Source organism: Cryptomeria japonica, chromosome 7 (assembly GCF_030272615.1).
Source record: "Cryptomeria japonica chromosome 7, Sugi_1.0, whole genome shotgun sequence".
In the NCBI taxonomy this organism is placed as follows: Eukaryota; Viridiplantae; Streptophyta; class Pinopsida; order Cupressales; family Cupressaceae; genus Cryptomeria; species Cryptomeria japonica.
The window spans coordinates 183,678,216-183,701,071 of record NC_081411.1 but is presented as its reverse complement, the minus strand read 5'-3'; the positions used below and the strand labels follow the sequence as shown (position 1 = coordinate 183,701,071).

Here is a 22,856-nt window from a genome sequence, read left to right as displayed (position 1 = left end):
GACTTTTTTTGCAAGTGGTCACCGACAAGTTAGCTTCATGGCCCACAGAATAAAAGAGATAGAAAATGAAACAACAGATAAGTGCAACATATTCTTTGTAGAGAAAGAAAAGAGAGAAGAAAATGAAAGGCAAAAAGTTGATAAATCCTTCACTAAGGTATATCAGAAAGTAGATAAGGTTAAGAGTAAGGTTGGTAGTGTACCTAACTTCACAATAAAAGACAACTTACCTCCACCAGCACAGGACACCCCACCAGCAATAGTAAAGACACCGACAGAAATGCAAAATCAGATTGAAGAGAAGTCAGAGGAAGTGAAAGTAGATGATATTGATCCCAAGTCAAACATTCTGTTCACAATGAATATTGACACTCAGGACATCAATATTGTATTGGATAAAGAAATTGCTGAAGAAAAGAAATTTGAATCTGTGAATGTTGAGAAATTTGAATCACCGGTAAAGGTAGTTGACACTCAACAAAATGTTGAGATATTGACAGAAAAAAGAACAAGAACAAACTGAATCTGAACTGACAGAAAATAAGAATGAGAGTAAGGAAGAGAAAGTGAATAAGGAAGTGGTTAAAGTGGCTGAATAGGTATCTGGAGAAGAGAAGAAACTTAATGCAGAACCTATCACTTCTCCCAGTACTTCTAATATGGATTTCATACCGACAAACGTCACCGGTGTACTATTGGATTCAATAAAGAAGATAACTAAATGCAATGCCTTAGCATTTAAGGTTATTGATGAATCTCTATCGATTTTGCAAATGATTGCACTAGCATGCAAGGTAGATCACTTTGTTGGCTCAATAAGTAAATTAGACACATTGTCCAAATTCATTTCTTCTAACATTCAGTCTGTAGATAAAATAAATGAGGAAACTATTCAGAAAAGAGTTAATAAGGAAAAGGAAGATTTATTTGACAAAAGAATAAAGGATTATACAGGACAAATTGATTCATTGCTACCAACATTGAATTCCATAATTTTGGAATACAAGGAATTGTACCAGGAAGCCTGCAAACCTCATCATTTAACTGAAGATATTGATGAATAGATCAAGAAAACTCAAAAGGAGATTGATGACATTGTAGATAACATGATTGGTTCTTCAAAACTAGGATCGGTTTTGGATTAGGGAATGGCTATTTATGAAGAGAAAATTGAAAAACTAGAAAGAGAGAAAGCAAGGTTTAAGATGAAAACCCTGGAGTTAAAGAATAAACTTGGTCCTAGACTGGATAATCTACTAACACACGAGAATGAACTATCCAAGGCAAGAATTCAAGGAGACAAACCACCGAAGCAATAGATGTTGTAATAACCCACTTTACTTAACCCAACAAAATTTGACCACTTTTTTGTTTGTTTAATTTAATCATTGTATTTGACTCAATCGCATACTCTGGGCATCCATCCATTTGGATTAGGCATTCATCCATCTGGGATGAGCATCCAACCATACGGGTTAGGCATTTGTCCATACAGAACAAAAGGTTTCATCTATCCAATACGGGATAGGCATCTACCCATATGGGGTAGGCATCTATCCAATTGGGATAGGAGGTGCTCTAGCCAGAGACTTAGACTCATCAGGACCATTCGGGTCCTGAGTCACTCACTAAGTACTACACTTCTCTAATAGGAGTGCACCGAGGTCGTCGTCCTTAGGAGAGAACAGAATAACATAGTGCAAGCTTGAATTTCGCCTCAGGATTTGGCTTAAAGCCTCGGGAAGTCAAGCGAATCCATACGGGATTCCTTCCTAGTATGCATTGAATTACTTTTTCTTTATTTTACACTTATCTTTCAAATTAGGATTCTTCGCAATCCTTCTTCTTACCAAAACCTAGACCCCATCCATGAACTCCTGAGTACTAGGGACAACTCCATCCCTAGACTACCTACATGCCCATTTCGGCACGAGATCAAGGCGTAAAGTATGTAGTTCTATTTTCTAATCTATGGTTTGATGTAAATTGTTTGGTGGGTACGCAACCCTTTCTAGGGTCAATGTCCCAGACAGTTTCTCTGCATTGCTACCCATGGTGGTAGCACTTAAGCAAAGGCTCAAGATGACCTATTGCTTGTGGCCTAAAACAACTAGATCCTAATACCTATCATAAGCGTCACCCTTGACCCAATTACCAATCGTCAACAACTCTTCGAGATTAAATCAATTTCATAAAAGCATTTCACTCAATCAACCCTAAAGGGGGTTTACTATGGTTTAACTTAGTGGATGTAAAATCATTTAAGGATTATCTTATTAGATTATCTATCCAAGAAGGATTACCTGCCCCTTGGATTTTAACTTCCAAGTGTCCCTTAGTACTCCCCGATGATTTATAGGGACGATGCCACATACATCGTTGATGCAGCTTTATTAGGTGTTAAGTGCAATAGTTCAACACGATGACATTACCCATAAGCATGACCCAAAGGCACCATAAATACCGAATGTTGCTAGGTTTTGGTTTTCCGACTTTCTTTATTTAATTTTCTAACTAAGAAGCTATGAAAAACATCATGCTTGAAATAATTATGAAATGAATGTACATAATTAGACATTGCAAAGTTTAATTAATTGAAATAACTACTTCGATGCCATTCATGTACCACTTGATAAAAATACCATCCTACAACTAAACTATTTAATAGTGAAATATAACTTGCATGATAATGACAATTATGAACTCACATATTGATAATTAAAACGTGTAACTTGCATGAAGATGATGAAAATGTAACTCGCTCATCAATAAATGCAATTAATGTATAAGTAATTCGCATGAAGCAAGGATAGTGTAAGTTACATGCAAGGTTAAGCAATGTTTTATTTCCACCATGAGAATAATCACTTATAGAGTCACTAGTTCAAAAATAGTAATCAGCTTAGACATTAGACAAATTTTGGACTAATCATAATGATATGAATTTAATTGTTTTTAATGAATCTAAAATGCCAACTAAGTGACCCAATAAATCTTAAATAGATTGAAAGATTCTAATAAAAATAAATTAAAAAAAAAAATGGATATAATTTAAATTACAATTAAAATTTTACTAAAGGTAAATTAATTATAAATTTACTAAAGATGATTTAATTATAAATTTACCTAAGTTCAATTTTTATTAGACTAAAATTTAGATAAAAAAAAAAGTTAACAAAAATCCAAATTTGCCATGGATTTAAATTTTTTGTAGTGGCTTTTTAAAACCAAGTGGGAGTGGGGGCCATGGGTCCCATCACCATTGCAGACCTACGGGTACAAGCCCATAGTGATGAGGGGGCAGTCGTGGTCCCCTCCACTCCCTCTGCGGCCACTACCCTAACAGTGACCGCAGGGTGTAGTGGAGGGTACCACTCCCCTGTTGTGTAATAACTCCCTCCCTGCGTTGACCGGTGTTTTACGCAAAAATATTGTAGCGTCGTAAATTGTACGCACTCGCTAGGGTGGTACAATTTCGCACCTAGTTTAGCACCCGCCTTAGTGCATTTTGCATTCTGCATTGCATTTCTCCTTAAGCACTTAATTAATCAAATTAATTAGGTCTAAGGCCCTATTTCATCATTTTCTACATCATAAAGTTGGGCCCTTTCACTAAAGCGTGCCCTTCGCATTTTATTCTTCCAATACACGACTTAATCAAAAACCCTAATTCAGTCCTATTTCAAACTTGGGGGCTTGGTTTCGGGGTCTAAACATCTCGAAATCACTTGTAACTTCGGGATTCTCTCTAAAATCATCATATCCGACGGCCCTGAAAATTTGGTGAAAAGTTGTTGGGACCATGGCGCCCGTGCAACATGGTCCCAGACATTTTTCCCGAAATTTTGGGAGCACGATCCAATCATAAAATAAAGCTTAACCCCAAGAAATTGGCGGGATATTCAATCTCTAGGTCGGCCAAAATACGAATTTACGACCTAGGGTTTCCTACATAAGAGCTCTCTTTTCTCATTTGAAGGGATCGGATTTTTGTTTCCAGGAACTTCATATGCAGCGAAAGAGCAGATCTTTGAGGACTTCAACAACACTCAACATCATTTTATCAAGCATCTATCAAATTCATTCATCCACTTAGGGCTTGGAAGACATTGAAGAACAATAAGAGATTATCGACTGAAGATTGGCTTGTACTCCTCCCTTGAGGGTTGGGTATGATTTCATATTGTTTTCATGTCTTTGCATAAGCTTTGATACATCATTTATTCATGCTTTAGATCACATTGCATCTTGATTTAGAGCATTTACATTATCATTTACAAGCAATTAGGGTTTACTTTCTAGGTTGCTCTAGTTTGCTTTCTTGCATTTTGGACCTTGCACACACACTAGGTCTGCACACACAATACATTTTACAAAACAACTTGGCTATTCGTGGAGGTGGAAATCACCGAAGCGGGGGTTTGACTAAGGCAAAACCCTATATAGCCGCCCCTCCCCCTTTTCAAATATTATTGCAGGTTTCGGGATTCGGACGACGCCGCGGGACACAGATCCGGAGAGAGAAGGCTGAGGCAGAACCCGGTGTGAAATTGCAGCTCAGAAGACCGGGACAGGGGCGCTGGGCGCCCTGGTCCCTGGGATAGAGGCGCTGGGCGCCCTGGTCCTCCGGACATACAGCTTTCTGACTACTGTCCGACAGTGTTTCAGGGTGCAGGACAGTGGTTTCCGGTGCAGTTTTCAGGACAGTGGCGCCCGCGCCCCCGTCCCGAACATTTTCAGTCTGATTTCGACTCCGGGTACATATCTGCATTCTTATTTTATCCTTACACTTACAGCTGTTCATTGTTTAATCTCAATTCTGCAATCTTGTTATTAGTTCATACTTGCATTTTGAGATTAGGGTTTGAACTTGCATTACTTGATCTTACAATTTCAACAAGGGAATAGAAATCCTAATAGATATCCCGTGGCTCTCTCTTTCACCAAAAGAAGTAGCCAATTGTGCGATATCTCTAGGCTCTTTTGTATTCCGTAATGTGTGTCAAAAGGTAGGATTAGGGCATGATTAACCTAGTCTCGCTTTTTTTCCCCTACACATTTTGGTGAACCCGACGTGAACCTATCATTACTTCCTCTTGCATTGCATGTGTTAGATCTAGATCTAGATTTAGTGTGTTTTCATTTCATTTCATTAAAAGAGGAAAAGAAAAAAAAAAGAGAGAGAAAACTTGTGTTTCTTTGCATTGTGTGTTTAAATTTTATGCAATCCTTTCAAAATGTCAGATTTTTATTTGCAAAATGTTCATGCATTTGATGATTATTATGAGTATAGCCAAGATGAATTAGATGAAGCTTTAGATGAGTTTTTAAACCCTAAGGATGCTAAACCTTCATTTTACCAAAAACTCATAAACCTTGTTACTATGCCATTTAGGTGTGATGAGAAAGATAAGTCGAATGATTCCTCTCAAGGATACATTCCTATCCACTCTTCCCCTGAATCTAGTAACATGGTTGTTTTCAATAATCCCCTCTATGAGGAGATGTCTCCTTTTGAATCAAAAGACAAACCTTTTAATCGATATGATCATGCTTTGTTGGATGATGCTCTTGATGACTTTGTGGCTTTGTCGAAACCTTTAAACAAAAACAAGACCTCTAAATTGGTTAACATGATAAATTTGAATGAATATAACAAACCTCTCTTTGAAGTCCAAGGTTCTTATCCTTCTCCCACCTTTCAAATTCCTAAGACTCCTCTCCTTACTGTCCAAGGGAGATATGATCATGATTCCTTTTGTACTCCGAATAAACCAATCATCACCGTACAAGGAAGAAAACCTATAAGTCCTTACAATTATGCTAAGCAAATAACTAGAGAGAGTTATCATGCGGTTGCCCATACCTATCATACCAGAAATAATAGGCAACCTAATCCTCCTCCTGTTATTCCAGTCTCTCTTCCTAATCCTCAACCAATTCTCCCTCAAGCTCCCTGTATTTCGCAAGTTATGGGTAAGGAATATGATCTCATAGAACAACTCAAAGCTACCCCTGCTAAGATATCCCTTTGGTATTTGATTCAAACTTCTTCCGCTTATCATGGAATGTTACAAGATGCCTTGAAAGATTTGAATGTTCCTCCACCGAATACATCTAGTAATATAGCATCTTTTCTTAACTCCGTGATGAATCCTAAACCTCAAATTGTGTTTACGCAAGATGAGTTGCCTACTGGTGAAGTCCAACAACAATATGATCCCTTGATGATTGTGGTTGTCATGAAAGACACTGCTATAAGACGAACACTAGTAGATAATGGCTCTGGCCTTAATGTATGTAGCATCAATCTATTGCATAAGATGAATGTGGATACATCTCTTATGGAGCCTGACTCTCATTCCATTCGTGGCTTTGATAATGTGGCTAAGACTTCATTGGGTATCATCACCTTACCTCTCACAGTAGGACCTGTTACTTTGCCTACTCCTATCCATGTTATGCCAGGAAATTTAACATACAACTTGTTATTAGGGAGGCCTTGGATTCACAGCATGCAAGCTGTCCCCTCTACATTGCATAGACAAGTTAAATTCATTTATAACAATAAGACATATACTTTGATGGGAGATACTAATTTTCAAGCTTGTCTACAAACATCTAATTCCAGAGGAGATTCTTCTAAGCCATCCTCGTCTAGTGATGACTCTTTAAACAAGAAACCTATCGATGAGTCTTCGCTTTCCGATGATCAAAATCCTTTGGATAAATTCGGATCTCCTGAAGAAAATCCTTCTCGATTTGAAACTACACATAAAAAGGATTTTGATCCTGAGAAGGTTCTCGCAGAAGATGATTGGGGATCTCTTGATTTTAATCCTACCTTTGTGGGTGAATATAAGATTCCTTCTAGAGAACTTAAAGTTGAAAATAAGGAAGAAGCTGAAAATCACAAAGTTGAAAAGAAAGAAGAAGCTAAAATTCAATCAACCTTACCTGAATCTATGAGTAATAATTTTGTGGCCGCTTCTCAAACTTCTTCTCCTCACATCTATGATTATGAAGAGTTTGATTCTTTGTCTTATGAAAAACCACCTTCTCTTCCTGAAATGGCTGATCGTTATGGTCGTGGTTTTCGCATTTTCGCTAAGCATGGGTATCATGGAAAAGGTTGTGGTGCTAATGAACAAGGGATAAGAGTTCCTCTAGAGACTAATTTTCAACATCATGCCTTTGGACTTGGTTATAATCCTTGCAGACGTACTAAAGCCTCTAAAAGACCATGCATTAGTGTTAATGCTATCTCTACATCTTTATCAATACAACACCCTGAGTATATTGATGAGGATTCTTCGGGTGATTGTGCTCTAGATATCTTCCCTACCAACGATGCTTTAGCTGAGTTCTTGGGAGCCTATGACACTCTTCCTCGTTATCATCACAATAGGGGACTCCCTTATTGTTTGAACACTAAAGCCTATTTTGGAAAAGAGATTGATAATGATGAGATTGTGAAAGAATTCCCTCAGTTAAAGGATACTCCTCAACAAAGTAATCTTCTCATAAGTGACACCACTGATGTTAAGATGGATCCTTGCAATAAAGAGAAAGTCATTAAAATTGGGAAATGTTTGGATGAAGAGGAACAGAAACAATATGAAGAACTATTGCATGAATTCCCTGAGATCTTTGCTTGGGCATATTCTGACATGCCTGGTATAGATCCTAAGATCGTTACTCATAATATTGTCTTAGTTCCTGACGCTAAGCCCGGGAAACAAAAGATTCGAAAAATGAATCCTAAGGTGGCTTTGCTTGTTAAAGATAAGATTGAAAAATTATTGGAGGTTGGATTTATCCGCCCTATTGACTATTCCCCATGGATTTCAAACATTGTTGCTGTGGCTAAACCAGATAACAAAATAAGAATGTGTACCGACTTTCGGGATCTAAATAAGGCTTCTTTAAAAGATGATTTCCCTCTTCCAAACATTGACATGATAGTTGATTCTACGGCAGGACATGCCCTCTTATCCTTCATGGATGGTTTTTCAGGCTACAATCAAATTTTCATTAACCCTCAAGATCAATTCAAAACCACTTTTACCACTCCTTGGGGTACGTTTTGTTGGATAATGATGCCTTTTGGACTTAAAAACACCGGTGCAACTTATCAACGAGCGATGACCCTTATCTTTCATGATTATATGCATAAGATTTTAGATGACTATGTTGATGATATTCTGGCCAAATCTTTTCTTCGCATGGATCATGTTAAAATCCTTCGACAAATTTTTGAAAGAATTCGTAAATATCACATGCGCTTGAATCCCCGAAAATGTGTTTTTGGTGTGGATAGTGGAAAACTATTAGGATTTATAGTTTCACATCGTGGGATTGAGGTGGATACTAAGAAAATAGATGCTATTGTTAACATGCTACCTCCTCGAAATGTATCTCAACTCAAAAGCTTACAAGGAAAGATTCAAGCTATTCGTAGGTTTGTGTCTCAACTTGCAGATCGTACCTTTCCTTTTACTCAACTTCTTAAAAAGGATATCACTTTTCAGTGGAATGAGGATTGTCAGCAAGCATTTGAAGATTTAAAAGTGTATTTGGCTAGTCCTCCTATTCTTCAACCTGTCGAACCTTCTAAACCCTTTATCCTGTATACAGCTGCTTCTTCTCATGCTCTCGCAGCATTGTTAGCACAACATGATAAAGATGGTAAGGAGTGTCCGGTGTATTACATAAGTCGTACTTTACTCGATTATGAGACCCGATATTCTGCGATAGAAAGACAATGCTTGGTCGTGGTGTTTGTGACTCAGAAATTGAGACATTATGTTTTAAATTCAGAAGTCCACGTCATGGTTAAGTTTGATTCGTTGAAGCATCTTTTCTCTAAAACTGATTTATCAGGACGTCTCGCTAAGTGGGTTATGATGTTAACTGAATTTGACCTTAAATTTGTTTCACAAAGAGCAATTAAAGGACAAGCATTGACCGATCACTTAGTTGAGGCCCCTTCACCTTTTTCATTCCCTAACCCTGAATCCTTTCCTGACGACTTCATTCTTTCTATAGAGAAAGATGAAACTTGGGAGTTATACTTTGATGGCTCTAAGTGTCGTATGGGATCGGGGGCAGGTGTTGTTCTGATTTCTCCTACAAGGAAATCTATTCCCTTATCCTATCGTCTAAATTTCCTATGTACCAATAACATTTCTGAGTATGAGGCTCTTATAGCAGGAATAAAAGCAGCCTTAGCTCTTAATATAAAACACATACATATCTATGGAGATTCGCAATTGATTATAAGACAAGTAACGGGAATATATCAAGCAAAACAGGACAAATTATCACAATATAAAGACCTAGCCATCTCTTTATTACAAAATTTCGATTCTTATACCATGGAACCTGTTCCTCGAAAAGATAATCGACATGCGGATGCGATGGCATGTGTGGCTTCGTTAGTATCTTTAGAGGACCCTATGGTCGATCTTAACTTCGTTATTCACAATCTTATTTCTCCAGCTATTGAAGATGATTCTAGCTTGGTAACATGTTGTGACTTTGTAGACTCAGATGAATCATTCTCGCATATTGTAAGATATTTGACCGATGGTACCTTCCCTGATTCTGCTAATAGGAACACTAGGGCTAGAATCCGCAAGTTGTCTGCTAGATATATCATCCTTTCTAATGTCCTTTATCGAAGGGGTTATGATGGTCTTCTCCTTCGTTGTCTTAACAAGTCGGAAATCCCTATTGCCCTTGAAGAGGCACATTCGGGTGCCTGTGGGGGGCACTTTGGGGGCAAATCCCTGGTTCATAGGCTGCTTCGTATGGGATACTATTGGCAAACTATGCAGAAGGATTCCTTTTCATTTGTTAAAAAATGTCATCAATGTCAACAACACAATAACCTAATTCATGCTCCTGCCCAAGAACTCCGCTCTCAAGTAGCTTCTTGGCCCTTCTCTGCATGGGGTTTGGATCTTATTGGAAAAATCTCTCCTCCTTCATCTCAAGGACACACCTTCATTATAACTGCAACGGATTACTTTATGAAGTGGGTAGAAGCTATTCCTCTTCGCTCTACTACTGCTGAAGTGATTTGTCAATTTCTTCTAGAAAACATTATTTCACGATTTGGGATACCTTCCACTATTATCTCAGATAATGGAACTTCGTTTAAGAATAAGGACGTGAAGAAATTTCTCAAGAAGTATCATATCAAACATCGATTTTCTACACCGTATTACCCTCAGTCAAATGGTCAAGCCGAATCATCCAATAAGATAATTGAGCAGATTCTTCGTAAAACCGTAAATAAGCATGGTAAGGATTGGAGTAACCAGCTAATCTACGCTCTTTGGGCCTACCGAACGAGTGTACGAATTGCTACGGGAACTACTCCTTATAATCTTGTTTATGGTGTTAAGTAGAATCGTATCATGTTGTGTTTAAGTTCAAAATTAAATCACATTAGTTATATGATTCTTAGACTTAATGCATATTTCTTCCTTATCATCAATGTTGTACTTGATTAAATATTTTAATTAAGTCACACATGTATCAATTTAATCATGGAGCATTGAGAAATCAATCACATAGAAATTAAATTCTAAACATACATGTACATTTACCAAATGTATTAGATTTAACCAAAACAAAATATACATTGTTTTAGGCATTAAAGATAACACATTTGAGACAAAAATGAGAAGCATGTATATATACATATATATGTGTGGATCGTGTACAAACATAGGTCACTGTACAATCATCTCCTATCCCTAGGGCTAGTGGCTGGAGAGTGTCGACTGGATGCTCCCTCCTGATCTGGCCGCGGAGGTGGACCCATGGGTGTATAGCGCGATACAGATCGTGAGTGACTCCGAGAGGAACTCCTACGATCCCTATCCATAAGGATCGCACGATAGGTGGTAGCTTCGGTCTGAGCCGCTACTAGGTCCCGCCGCACCTGCTGGAGGTCCTCTGATAGGACTCTCTCTCTGTCGTGCCTGCTGGAGGTCCTCTGATAGGACTCTCTCTCTCTGCCGCGCCTGCTGGAGGTCCTCTGATAGGACTCTCTCTCTCTCCCTCCATATATCTACCTGTACTCGGAATGGGAAAAATAAATTCTCATGCCGACCTACGTTCCCCTGAGGCCTATAGGCAATTTGTGAGGAACTAGGGATCTGTGCTATCATGGAAATGTCTGTCATTGCCCGCTGAATCAAGGAACGCCATTCCTGCACATTAGCTGTGGCAGTAGAATAGATCTTTGTTAGTACCATTCTATATCATCAAAGCATTAACTAATCAATATAAACCTACTATACCTGGATCTCCCTCATGCCAGTAGGGATCATGATATGGTAGTATCTGTGACTGACAACCGCTAGGCTCCCCTCACTCATATACTCTATCCACGATGGGTGTAGGCTGGACGGTACTGGTGACAGGTCTCCGTATCGCCTCCTGTTCCCCCTGTTGGAGAATAGGAGGTGGATCTAGAGCTATGGTATCATCTCCTGAATGATGGGGAGCTGCATCTGACTCCTCCTCAGCATCTCTATCATCCTCCTCCTCATCCTCCTCGTCATCCTCATCCTCATCTGCATCATCACCTGCATCCTCCTCATCCTCCTCTCTATCTGCATCCTCTTCCTCCTCCTCGTCACTGGGCTGATCGCCTGTAGGTGGATCAGGATCTTCCGCCTCCTCATAATCCTCTCCCTCCTCTGACTCCTCTGACCTGGATCCCTCGTCCTCGTCGTGGTCTCCATGTCTCCATGGGCCTGGATAGCCTGTCGGATGATCTGGTGGAAAGATAGGACCTGGATATGATCTCATGAACCATGAAACATATCTGCGCTGTGCTCCAGGCTCTATAGAATAGTCAGTGACTACATCCTGATCTGATCCCTCTAAGTTTGTCGTCTCGATATCATCTACCGTCGGTCTCGCTACTGCTCTAGGTCTGGGAAGGACCCGTGAGTGTCGAGTATAGATGGGCACATCGGCTGGAACACACTGCTCTAGTCCAAACTGCCTCCGTACTCGATCAAAGTAGAAAGGGACTATGATGTGTGCATATCGTCCTCGCAGTAGGTGGTTCCTCTATAGACATGCTAACTATCTCTCCATCCCATCCCATCTGTGCATCAGTAGGTAAGGTCTCCACACTATCACCTCGGATGTCAGTCTGTCAATAATCACTCTCCAATATAACAAATCTCCAAATCTCCACTCGCTGGTCAGTGGATAAGCGAACACCCTAGGTCGCTCGCTTGCTATACTCAGTGGAAAGCCGACGGGCCTGGTGCATATGAAGTGCTCTAAGATCCACACCTGCAGAAGTGTGCATGTCATCAAACTACAACCCTGTCCGAATACATACTCCTCCAGGTCGTGATAGAGGTGTGCAAGCATACTCCGACCCCATGCATACACTCTCCTATGTCTCTCCATCGCTCTGATACACCATGTGAGGCCCCCGTGCATGTGTGTCCCTCGCCCATTAGGGCAGACAGCTAGTGCTATGATGGCTATCATGAGGCGTCTCAGAAGTGGTATCTCCCCTGTAGGATGTAAGAGCCAGTTGACCATGATACGGCCCCTCGTCTCGCTCGGCATGACTCTCCCTATGCAATACATCTGCTCCCTCTGATGATCCTCCGCTACCCGATCAGTCGTGTATGTGACTGTTGCTCCTCTGATAGGAAGACGCGGTATACGGTACACATCCTCGAGTGTGACCGTCAGCTCTCCTACCGGAAGGTGAAAGGTAGAGGTGTCAGGATCCCATCTCTCCATCAGTGCCATCAGCATCGCAGGATGAAATCGAATGGCTGGCATAAGAATCACGTACCACAATCCTACTATCGATAGGGTGTCTCTCTTTGACTGAGTCAGCCGTGGAATCTGATCTCGCAAAGTGTGAAGAATGTGTCCCGTTGTATGCTCTCTCATGTACGGGAGACCCTGCAAAACGAAAACATGACCATAATCAGTACTCAATCATCGAAATCGCAAATGCAAACTGTCGTACATTGTATGCTCGCCTTGTAACCCCTCGCCAGGCCCTGATTGGGGACCATGGCGCCCTGATGGGGACCATGGTGCCCTGTCAGGGACCATGGCGCCCTGAGGGGACCATGGCGCCCTGTCAGGGACCATGGTGCCCTTGTCAGGGACCATGGCGCCCTGGGGGGACCAGGGCGCCCCTCAGGGACCATGGCGCCCTAGGTGGGCCCCGGTCGGCATTCAAGGTCTGCATTCGATCATGGAAAAGTCAAACATGCGAAAAATCAAAAGTCAAACGTTCAGTCAACTCACCTCGTCCAGTGGCTCGTCGTCAATCACGGCCTGGCGCAGGATCTCGATCCTCGTGGGACGCTCCGGTCATCGTGAAGGCATGGTGATGGCTAGGTGGGCTCCACTGCAAAGAATAGTATACTGAAATCGACAAAGTGACGAATACAAGTGTCACTTTCGAGGTATATACTCTCGTTTGTTTATTCTTACTTCTTGAAACCCTAATTTTTCTTCTATCATTCATTTTATCATAACTTGAGTTTGGGAGATGCGATTTTCGAGCCGTTTATTGCGTTGGAATCGTACTTTCCTTCTCCTACTCTCGGGATGTTCCAAAAAGTGCTCTGATGAAGCCTATTTAGTGAACACTCCTCATCAACACTCTCTTACATAATTTGTCGCAAGTAAACATGCTACCCTATTTCACCTCCCTAAATAAGCAAGTCGAAACAGGGGGGGCATATAGCTACTCACAGATTTCATCACTTTCCCTAGTAAGCATTAGGTGATTTTGTGATCTAACGTTTGTTTTGTAGGGTGCGGTTCCTAACTGTGTACTACAGATACCGCTGGGGGCTTCGTCCGATGACTTATGGATATATCCTTTTTCAAATAATGTTTACTTTTATGTACTTTAGCTTGCATATGCACGTAGTACTCATATGACCGCTAAAGTGGGGGCTAAATGTAGCGTCATAAATTGTACGCACTCGCTAGGGTGGTACAATTTCGCACCTAGTTTAGCATCCGCCTTAGTGCATTTTGCATTCTGCATTGCATTTCTCCTTAAGCACTTAATTAATCAAATTAATTAGGTCTAAGGCCCTATTTCATCATTTTCTACATCATAAAGTTGGGCCCTTTCACTAAAGCGTGCCCTTAGCATTTTATTCTTCCAATACACCACTTAATCAAAAACCCTAATTCAGTCCTATTTTGAACTTGGGGGCTTGGTTTCGGGGTCTAAACATCTCGAAATCACCTGTAACTTCAGGATTCTCTCTAAAATCATCATATCCGACGGCCTTGAAAATTTGGTGAAAAGTTGTCGGGACCATGGCGCCCGTGCAACATGGTCCCGGACATTTTTCTCGAAATTTTGGGAGCACGATCCAATCATAAAATAAAGCTTAACCCCAAGAAATTGGCGGGATATTCAATCTCTAGGTCGGCCAAAATACGAATTTACGACCTAGGGTTTCCTACATAAGAGCTCTCTTTTCTCATTTGAAGGGATCGGATTTTTGTTTCCAGGAACTTCATATGTAGCGAAAGAGCAGATCTTTGAGGACTTCAACAACACTCAACATCATTTTATCAAGCATCTATCAAATTCATTCATCCACTTAGGGCTTGGAAGACATTGAAGAACAATAAGAGATTACCGACTGAAGATTGGCTTGTACTCCTCCCTTGAGGGTTGGGTATGATTTCATATTGTTTTCATGTCTTTGCATAAGCTTTGATACATCATTTATTCATGCTTTAGATCACATTGCATCTTGATTTAGAGCATTTACATTATCATTTACAAGCAATTAGGGTTTACTTTCTAGGTTGCTCTAGTTTGCTTTCTTGCATTTTGGACCTTGCACACACACTAGGTCTGCACACACAATACATTTTACAAAACAACTTGGCTATTCGTGGAGGTGGAAATCACCGAAGCAGGGGTTTGACTAAGGCAAAACCCTATATAGCCGCCCCTCCCCCTTTTCAGATATTATTACAGGTTTCGAGATTCGGACGATGCCACGGGACACAGATCCGGAGAGAGAAGGCTGAGGCAGAACCTGGTGTGAAATTGCAGCTCAGAAGACCGGGACAGGGGCGCTGGGCGCCCTGGTCCCTGGAACAGAGGCGCTGGGTGCCCTGGTCCTCCGGACAGATAGCTTTCTGACGACTGTCCGACAGTGTTTCAGGGTGCAGGACAGTGGTTTCTGATGCAGTTTTCAGGACAGTGGCGCCCGCACCCCCGTCCCGAACATTTTCAGTCCGATTTCGACTCCGGGTACATATCTGCATTCTTATTTTATCCTTACACTTACAGCTGTTCATTGTTTAATCTCAATTCTGCAATCTTGTTATTAGTTCATACTTGCATTTTGAGATTAGGGTTTGAACTTGCATTACTTGATCTTACAATTTCAACAAGGGAATAGAAATCCTAATAGATATCCCGTGGCTCTCTCTTTCACCAAAAGAAGTAGCCAATTGTGCGATATCTCTAGGCTCTTTCATATTCCGTAATGTGTGTCGAAAGGTAGGATTAGGGCATGATTAACCTAGTCTCGCTTTTTTTCCCCTACACAAATATATTTTTTGAAAAAAAACCACTGTGTATTAATTTATATATATATTTTTTGCATAAGTTTAACATTACATATATATATATATATATATATATCCAGTTTATTTAATAATCTAAGAGGGGTATACATATAACAATGTTATTATATATATAAAAAAAAAGAATCTATTCACAAGCATGGAAGATAATAGAGGAAATTTTTTCAGATGATCTCACACGAGCCCAAAGGAAATACATTGTGCTTGAATTTGAGGCAGCAATACAACAAAGAGCTAAATTACCTCCGAGATAGATAGATGTATAAATTTTGATTTCACAGAGATCATATTCAACAGATTTGCCTTATGTTGAGACAATAAATTTTTTGATGAGATTTCCAAGAAATTAATATTCACAGAGAGAGATTTCTGAAAATAAATAAATAACAAGATAATATTTTCCACAGGGATTTTATACAACAATATTGAGAAGAAATCATATTTGATATACTATTTCACATAGCGAGATTCCTAAATACAAATGATTATATGCATAGAGAAAGAAATTATTTATAAAGATAAAAGAATTTGAGTTTTTCAAAAAAAGAAATAGAGATGTTGAAAAGCATGATTTATTTTCTTTTTTTTTTTATTCAAGATCTTCTCTAGATCTCAGAAAAAATAGAAAAAGTAGAATCTGATTTTTTTTCTTTTAAATAGATTAACAAATAAAATAAATAAATTTGCACTTGCATTTTAAAAAGAAAAGAGACTTTTATCAATGCATTTCTTTAATGAGAAATAGATTTTCCTTTCAAATTAATCTATCTAACAACTAAAAAATGATTTCCTTCAGAATGTTATATTCAACTAAAAGAATCTAAGAGGAGATATTTCTTTTGAAAATATAAAAATTTATATAAGGAATTAGCAAATGCAAAAAGGGAGGGAACCTGGAGAAGCCTTTTGATGTTGAATCCTCTCCAAATCTTCAAGCCTAGCCTTCCTTGATCCTTCCTTGCAAGCTTGGAAAAATTTCTTCAATACAAACTTAACTATAATCCAAATGAAAATTATGACTACTAAAAAAACAAACTATTTGAGAAAACTTTCTTCAAAGAATAACCAACCCCCTCTTTTGAAAACTTGTATACAATATATAGAAAAAAACCCTTAACTCCACTATCTAGAGGAACTAATTGAAAATGATATTCTTTTTCCAATATTGGATCCATGAAAAATTGATTACTATCCTAGTGCGGGGGGGGGTGTTACATGCAAGGGGATTAAAGAATGAAGATTCCTCTAGAAGCTTCTAATTTCTCCTACAACATGTGGGTCCATTATCTATCCTTTTATAATATTTATTCAACCATATTCAATAGCTCAACCAAAAAGATATAATAGAAATTGTATCAAACCAAAAGTGATAAAGGAGGGTTGTGACATCCTCCCCCCCTTAAATTGTGCATCATCTCGATGCACTTAATGAATGTATCCAAACAGAGTCTATAGTTCATGATTAGTTTAAAACAAAAAAGGAAACAACTGTTGCATTTCCCTAGTATCTTCCCACATGGCATTCTTTTCATCATACTGATTCCATTGTACTTTGCATTGATCAACATCTCTGTTGCGCAATTGGCACTGGCGCCTCTCCAAGATTCTGAATGGCTCTATCATTATTCCTCCCATTTCCTGGAGCTGTAAAGAATCCCAATTGAAAATATGTTTCTCATCAGGTACATACTTTTTAAGAAGAGATACATGGAAGACATCATGGATTCAGCTCAACTGGGGAGGTAAGGCCAACCGGTATGCAACTGGATTAATCCTCTCTAATATCTCAAAAGGCCCAACATAACGAGGTGCAAGCTTAGTCTTTTTCCCAAACCTTATGGAACTCTTGTGTGGCCTAACCCTTAGGAAGACTTTCTCTCCCACCTCAGACTCCCTTGGTGTCCTATTCTTGTCTGCATAACTTTTTTGCCTATCTGAGGCTTCCTTCAATCTTTGCCTAATTTCCTTAGTTTTCCTTTCCATTTCCTTCCATTTCCTTCAACATATTTGGTCCAACAATTACTCTATCTTCAAGACTATCCCAACTCAAAGGTGTTCGACATGGCCTACCATACAATGCTTTGAAAGGTGCCATTCCCAAAGATGTTTGATATGTATTATTGTAAGCAAACTCTACCAGAGGTAATCTTCCCATTTCTTCTGTTGGTCCATGCAGTACATGCGAAGTAGATCTTCCAAAATCTGATTTGTCCTCTCTGTTTGACTATCAGTTTCAGGATGGTATGCAGTACTAAAATTTAGTTGAGTTCCCAGAGCTAATTGAAGAGTTGTCCAAAACCTTGAAGTGAATCTAGCATCTCTATCTAATATGATTTTCTGTGGCATTCCATGCAACCTAAATATTTCCTTAACAAAGCGCCTTGCCAAGGTAGGTGCATCATCCATCAGATTCCCTGGTATAAAGTGTGCCACCTTGGTGAGTTTATCAATTACCACCACAACCCTTGCACAAAATCCATGCTAATAACTTGCCACTTATGTTGAGGTACATCATGTAATTGTAATAATATAGTTGGATGTCTATGCTCTGCCTTTACTCTTTGACACTCCAGACATTTAGCCACATATTTGACTATGTCATTCTTCATCCCTTGCCAAAAGTATAGCTTCTTTAGATCTGCATAAAGTTTGTTAACCCTCGGGTGCCCTGAGTAAGGGGTATTATGAGCCTCCGACAAGACTACTTTCCTTAAGTCTCCTAAATTAGGAACATAGATTCTATTATTGTATCTGAGCAACCCATCTTCATCTAATGTATACCCTTCAACCTTAGGATTGGTTGGATCGTATTCTAAAGTCAATTTGACTTGCTCATACCATGGGTCATATCCCTGCTCATCCATTACTTGCCTTTTGAAAGAAGTTTTGAATGTTGCTATAGTCATCAAGTGTCTCCTCCTACTTAAAGCATTTGCCACCCTATTTTCCTTCCACTTAATATATTCAATTTCAAAATCATATTCACTTAGAAACTCTAACCACCTTCTTTGTCTATCATTTAAGTGGGATTGGGTAAAGATGTACTTTAGTCCTTGGTTATCTGACTTTAACTCAAAGGGCTTCCCTAGTAGGAAGTGTCTCCATTTCTGTAGGGTATGCACAATCGTTGCTAACTCTAAGTCATGAGGTGCATAATTAACTTCATGAGTCTTCAGCTTCCTGGATTCGTACGCTACTACCCCTTCATCTTGGACAAGTACTCCTCCTAAACCTTCAATAGAAGCGTCAGTTATGACTGTGAAGTATCCATTCGGATCTGGTACCTTTAGAATGGGTGCTGAAGTTAGTTTCCCCTTCAAAATTTGAAATGACTTATCACTTTGCTCCGTCCACACAAACCTTTTACTCTTCCTCTGTAATGAGGTGATGGGGTTTGCTATCTTAGAGAATCCTTCCACAAACCTCCTATAGTACCCTACTAGTCCCATAAAGCTTCTTACCTTTGAAACGTTTTTAGGGATCGACCATTCTACTATTGCCTTTATCTTATTTGGATCAACCGCTATTCCTTCCTTTGATATTATATGCCCAAGGTAGTAAATCCTTTCCTTGAAGAAGGCGCATTTAGATAGTTTCCCATATAACTTATGTTCCCTCAACCTTTGCAAAACCATTTGTAGTTGTACTAAATGTTCCTCCTCATTCCTAGAGTAAATCAATATGTCATCTAGAAATACTAAAATAAATTTATCCAAGTAGTCATGGAGTACATTATTCATTAGGTTCGTAAATGCAGCTGGGGCATTGGTTACACCAAAAGGAACTACTGTGAATTCATAATGCCCATATCTAGTCCCGAAAGTTGTCTTCGGAATGTCCTCCTCCTTAATTCTGAGTTGATGATATCCTGATTGGAGGTCTATCTTCAAGAAAACTACTGCTCCTTTCATTTGGTCAAAAAGATTCTCTATTCAAGGTAAGGGATACCTATTATTTATTGTGACCTTGTTCAACATCCTCTAGTCGATGGATAGTCTTAAGGCTCCATCCTTCTTCTTCACGAATAAGATTGGTGCTCCCCATGGTGATACACTTGGCCTTATTAATCCCTTAGCTAAGATTTCCTCTAATTGCATTTTGATCTCTTGTAATTTAGTTGTATTCATTCAGTAAGGCGCCCTTGATACTGGTTCAGCTCTCGATAGTAAGTTGATAGAAAAGTCAAACTTCCTTTTAGGGGGTAAGTCGGGTAATTCTTCTGGAAATACATCCTTGAATTCTTGTAAGAAAGGGGTATTTTCAAAGGTTGGGGTATTTTCCTCTTCTCCTTCATCAATTTCAACCATATAGATTAGGCCTCATCTTCTTCTTTCCTTCTTTAATTGCATGGCTGATATGGTTTCTATATTAATGGGGTTAAACTTTCCTTGGATTTTGACCCTTTTCCCCCCATCATCCAAACATTCAGCAACTTTGTTATAGCAATCTACATTAGCTTGATGATCCGTTAACCAACTCATTCCAATAATTACATCATATAACCCTAGGGGTGCCACATAGAGATCTACCCTTGTTTCAAACTCAGGAAATTGTACCCTTGTCCTCAGCAAACACTTAGTTACTTCCCTAGTTGCCTTATCCCCATATTGAACTGTCCATGATGACTCCATTTGATTAAATTTTAATGCATATGTGCTTACTAATTCAGGTGAGATGAAACATTCAGATGACCCAGTGTCAATTAGAATTGAAATCAGTTGTTCAAATAGTGTACCTGTAGTTTCCACGGGAACATTCTGGAATCTTGCTCTTCGGTTCCTAACTACTGCATGAATCCTTTGTTGGGGCCCTTGTTGTGGTTGATTGGCCCTAATCTGGCCTTGCATCCTGGGACATTCTCTAGCAAAATGGTTTCCCCCACACATAAAACATCCACCTGGAGGACCCCTCCTGCCTTGATTCCTAAGGGGATCATTCCTTGTTTCATTGGCCCCGGGTGGATAAGTTATCCTATTCTGCTGGTCATTCCTATTATAGTTTCCCCTGTTATTATTATTATTATTTTCATTCCTCTGATATTGATTAGGGGGTGGCCTTCTTTTAGAAGAATTATTCCTTTTTTTGTTGAAGTTAGTGTTCCCGTTGAATTCCTGGTTCCTTTTAAAAGAGTGGTTCCCATTATAGTTATGCCTTGCTGTTGTTAGGGATTGAATCTTTCTCTCCTGCCTTAAGGACTTTTCAAGTACTTCATTCATGTTTTTGGGTCCATGCATGTCAACCTCTGCCCCTATGTTGGTATTTAGTCCCAAAATGAACTTCCTCGCTTGACCTTCTTCATCTTTCTGGTACATAGGTGTTACCGCATCATTTATTCTTCATGGCGAGAGTGGGTCATCTTTTCCTTCTTATGTTGGAGTCCTAGTTCATGCCATATCACCTTGGTTCAAGTCCTTAATGTGGCCTCAAATCCTTTTTCTAGTCATTTAAGTCAAGTTCAGACAATTCATTGTACTCCTTGAACACGTCAAACCATTCTGAACTAGGTTCAAGATGTTCATTTAGGTTCAATAGGTTCCAAGGTGTTCAGAAAAGGTTTTTCATATTAACGTTTTCTCTAAGTTTTTGCAGCAGCTCTTTAATAAAGTTTTTCCTGTTTGGTGATATAACATTTGTGTTGAACTTGTTGAACTGAGTTCAAAGGGTTCAAATATGTTCAACATGTTCAGCATGGCAAAATGGTCAGCAGTTTGATGCGACGTACATCTTGAACTACTTGAACACTCAAGAAGTTGGTTCAAGATGTTCATACGGGTTCAATGTTGGTGGGTCCCGTGGTTTCTAATGTTTTGAGAAGTGCATTTATTGCTAAATATGGAGAGGCAGAACCATATTGTAAAGTGATGTCATTCTTTGGTTTTTTCGAAGTAAGTGAACGTTTTGGGAACTGGACTGGCAGTTTCTTAAAGTATGCCGCCATGCATTTAATGCATGCGTGCGGGGGTCTAATCTATCAATTTGCCACGTTCGGAATGAAATTACGAAATCATTGCATTTAATGTGTCTGCATCATACCTTTCTCAATAAGGTATGAAAATCATTTGTGTTCTGCATTTGCTACTTGCTGCTGGATTTTTGTTTATATTATCCTTGGATAGGAGTCTTTCTCGTTGCTAGCCATCCTCCAATTATACAACTGTGAAGGTGAGTCTTTCCTTATTTTCTCCAGTGTTTTCCCTTGCATTTTCTCTCATACAGAAGGTTTCACTGCAATCAAATTTAGGTTTCTTATTTTTGAAATCATGAAGTCCACCCTGCACTTGTTTGGAAACGTTTTTAGCTTGGCATCCATAGAAGCCATAGTTAGTGATACTAACTTAAAGGGTGAGAACCTTGAAGATTTGAAAGAAAGGGTGTTCAAGGGTGTTGATAAGTCTTTTTGTATAGAGATTTTGAGTAGTGGACTTTTAGAAGCTGCAGCCTTTCCTCCAGCAATTCCTTGTCCGGAGTTGGTTCGGGAGTGTATTGCCAGATATGACCCTGTATATGAAACTATTAAAAGGGATAATGGTGAAACCCTTCTTGCCATTAATCGTGAGGTGATTGCTTCAGTGTTCAAGATATCGGATTACCAGTTTTCTAATTTCTCCCCTACCCAATCAATTAGTGAGTTCAATGTAGATAGAGCCGGACACAGGAATAATGTGGCGAAGTTCTAGTTGAAGGTCCCTCAGAGAGGTGGTTCTAGACTACCTAAAAATCCTAACAAGAACCACATGTTGCCACATATCCATGATGTGATGCTTCTGTTGCATCGAGCCAGAGGTTCTGCCGAAGCTTATAGCTTTGATGATTGGATATATTGCTATGTACAATTAGTTCTGGAAGGAAAATAATATATTTGGATTGGGCGGAGTTAATTATTGATTCGATGACAGAGCAGTTGAGTCTAGCCAAGCAATTTCAACAAAACTTCTTCATGTCCTCGTATCTTTTGTATTGTCTGGCCCGTGTTAAAGAGTTAACGGGTATACCCAAGCAGCCCACTAAGGAAGATGTTCTAGTGTATGAGTTTTATCCGATGCTGCAAAAAGACAATGCCCTAAAAGATTTCAGAAGGGTACACAATGCATTCCTGGGCGATATGTGTCATGAACTGAAGGGTACAAAGGCCAAACGGATTTTAGATGACGCACAGTCCTTGATTAAGAAGTTCGGAAGCTTTTACATAGAGTTCCCACACTTTTGCTATATAC

General features: G+C 39.4%; 1 protein-coding gene across 1 annotated transcript in view; it reads left to right on the top strand.

The window, feature by feature from the left end:
- The first annotated feature begins 280 nt into the window (after positions 1-280).
- LOC131056339 (uncharacterized) overlaps positions 281-22,856 on the top strand; it is a 38,118-nt gene continuing 15,542 nt past the window's right edge. Inside the window, exon 1 of the mRNA XM_057990690.2 lies at positions 281-463. Within this exon, the coding sequence (XP_057846673.2) occupies positions 281-463 (183 nt within the window). The remainder of the gene's footprint in view (positions 464-22,856) is intronic.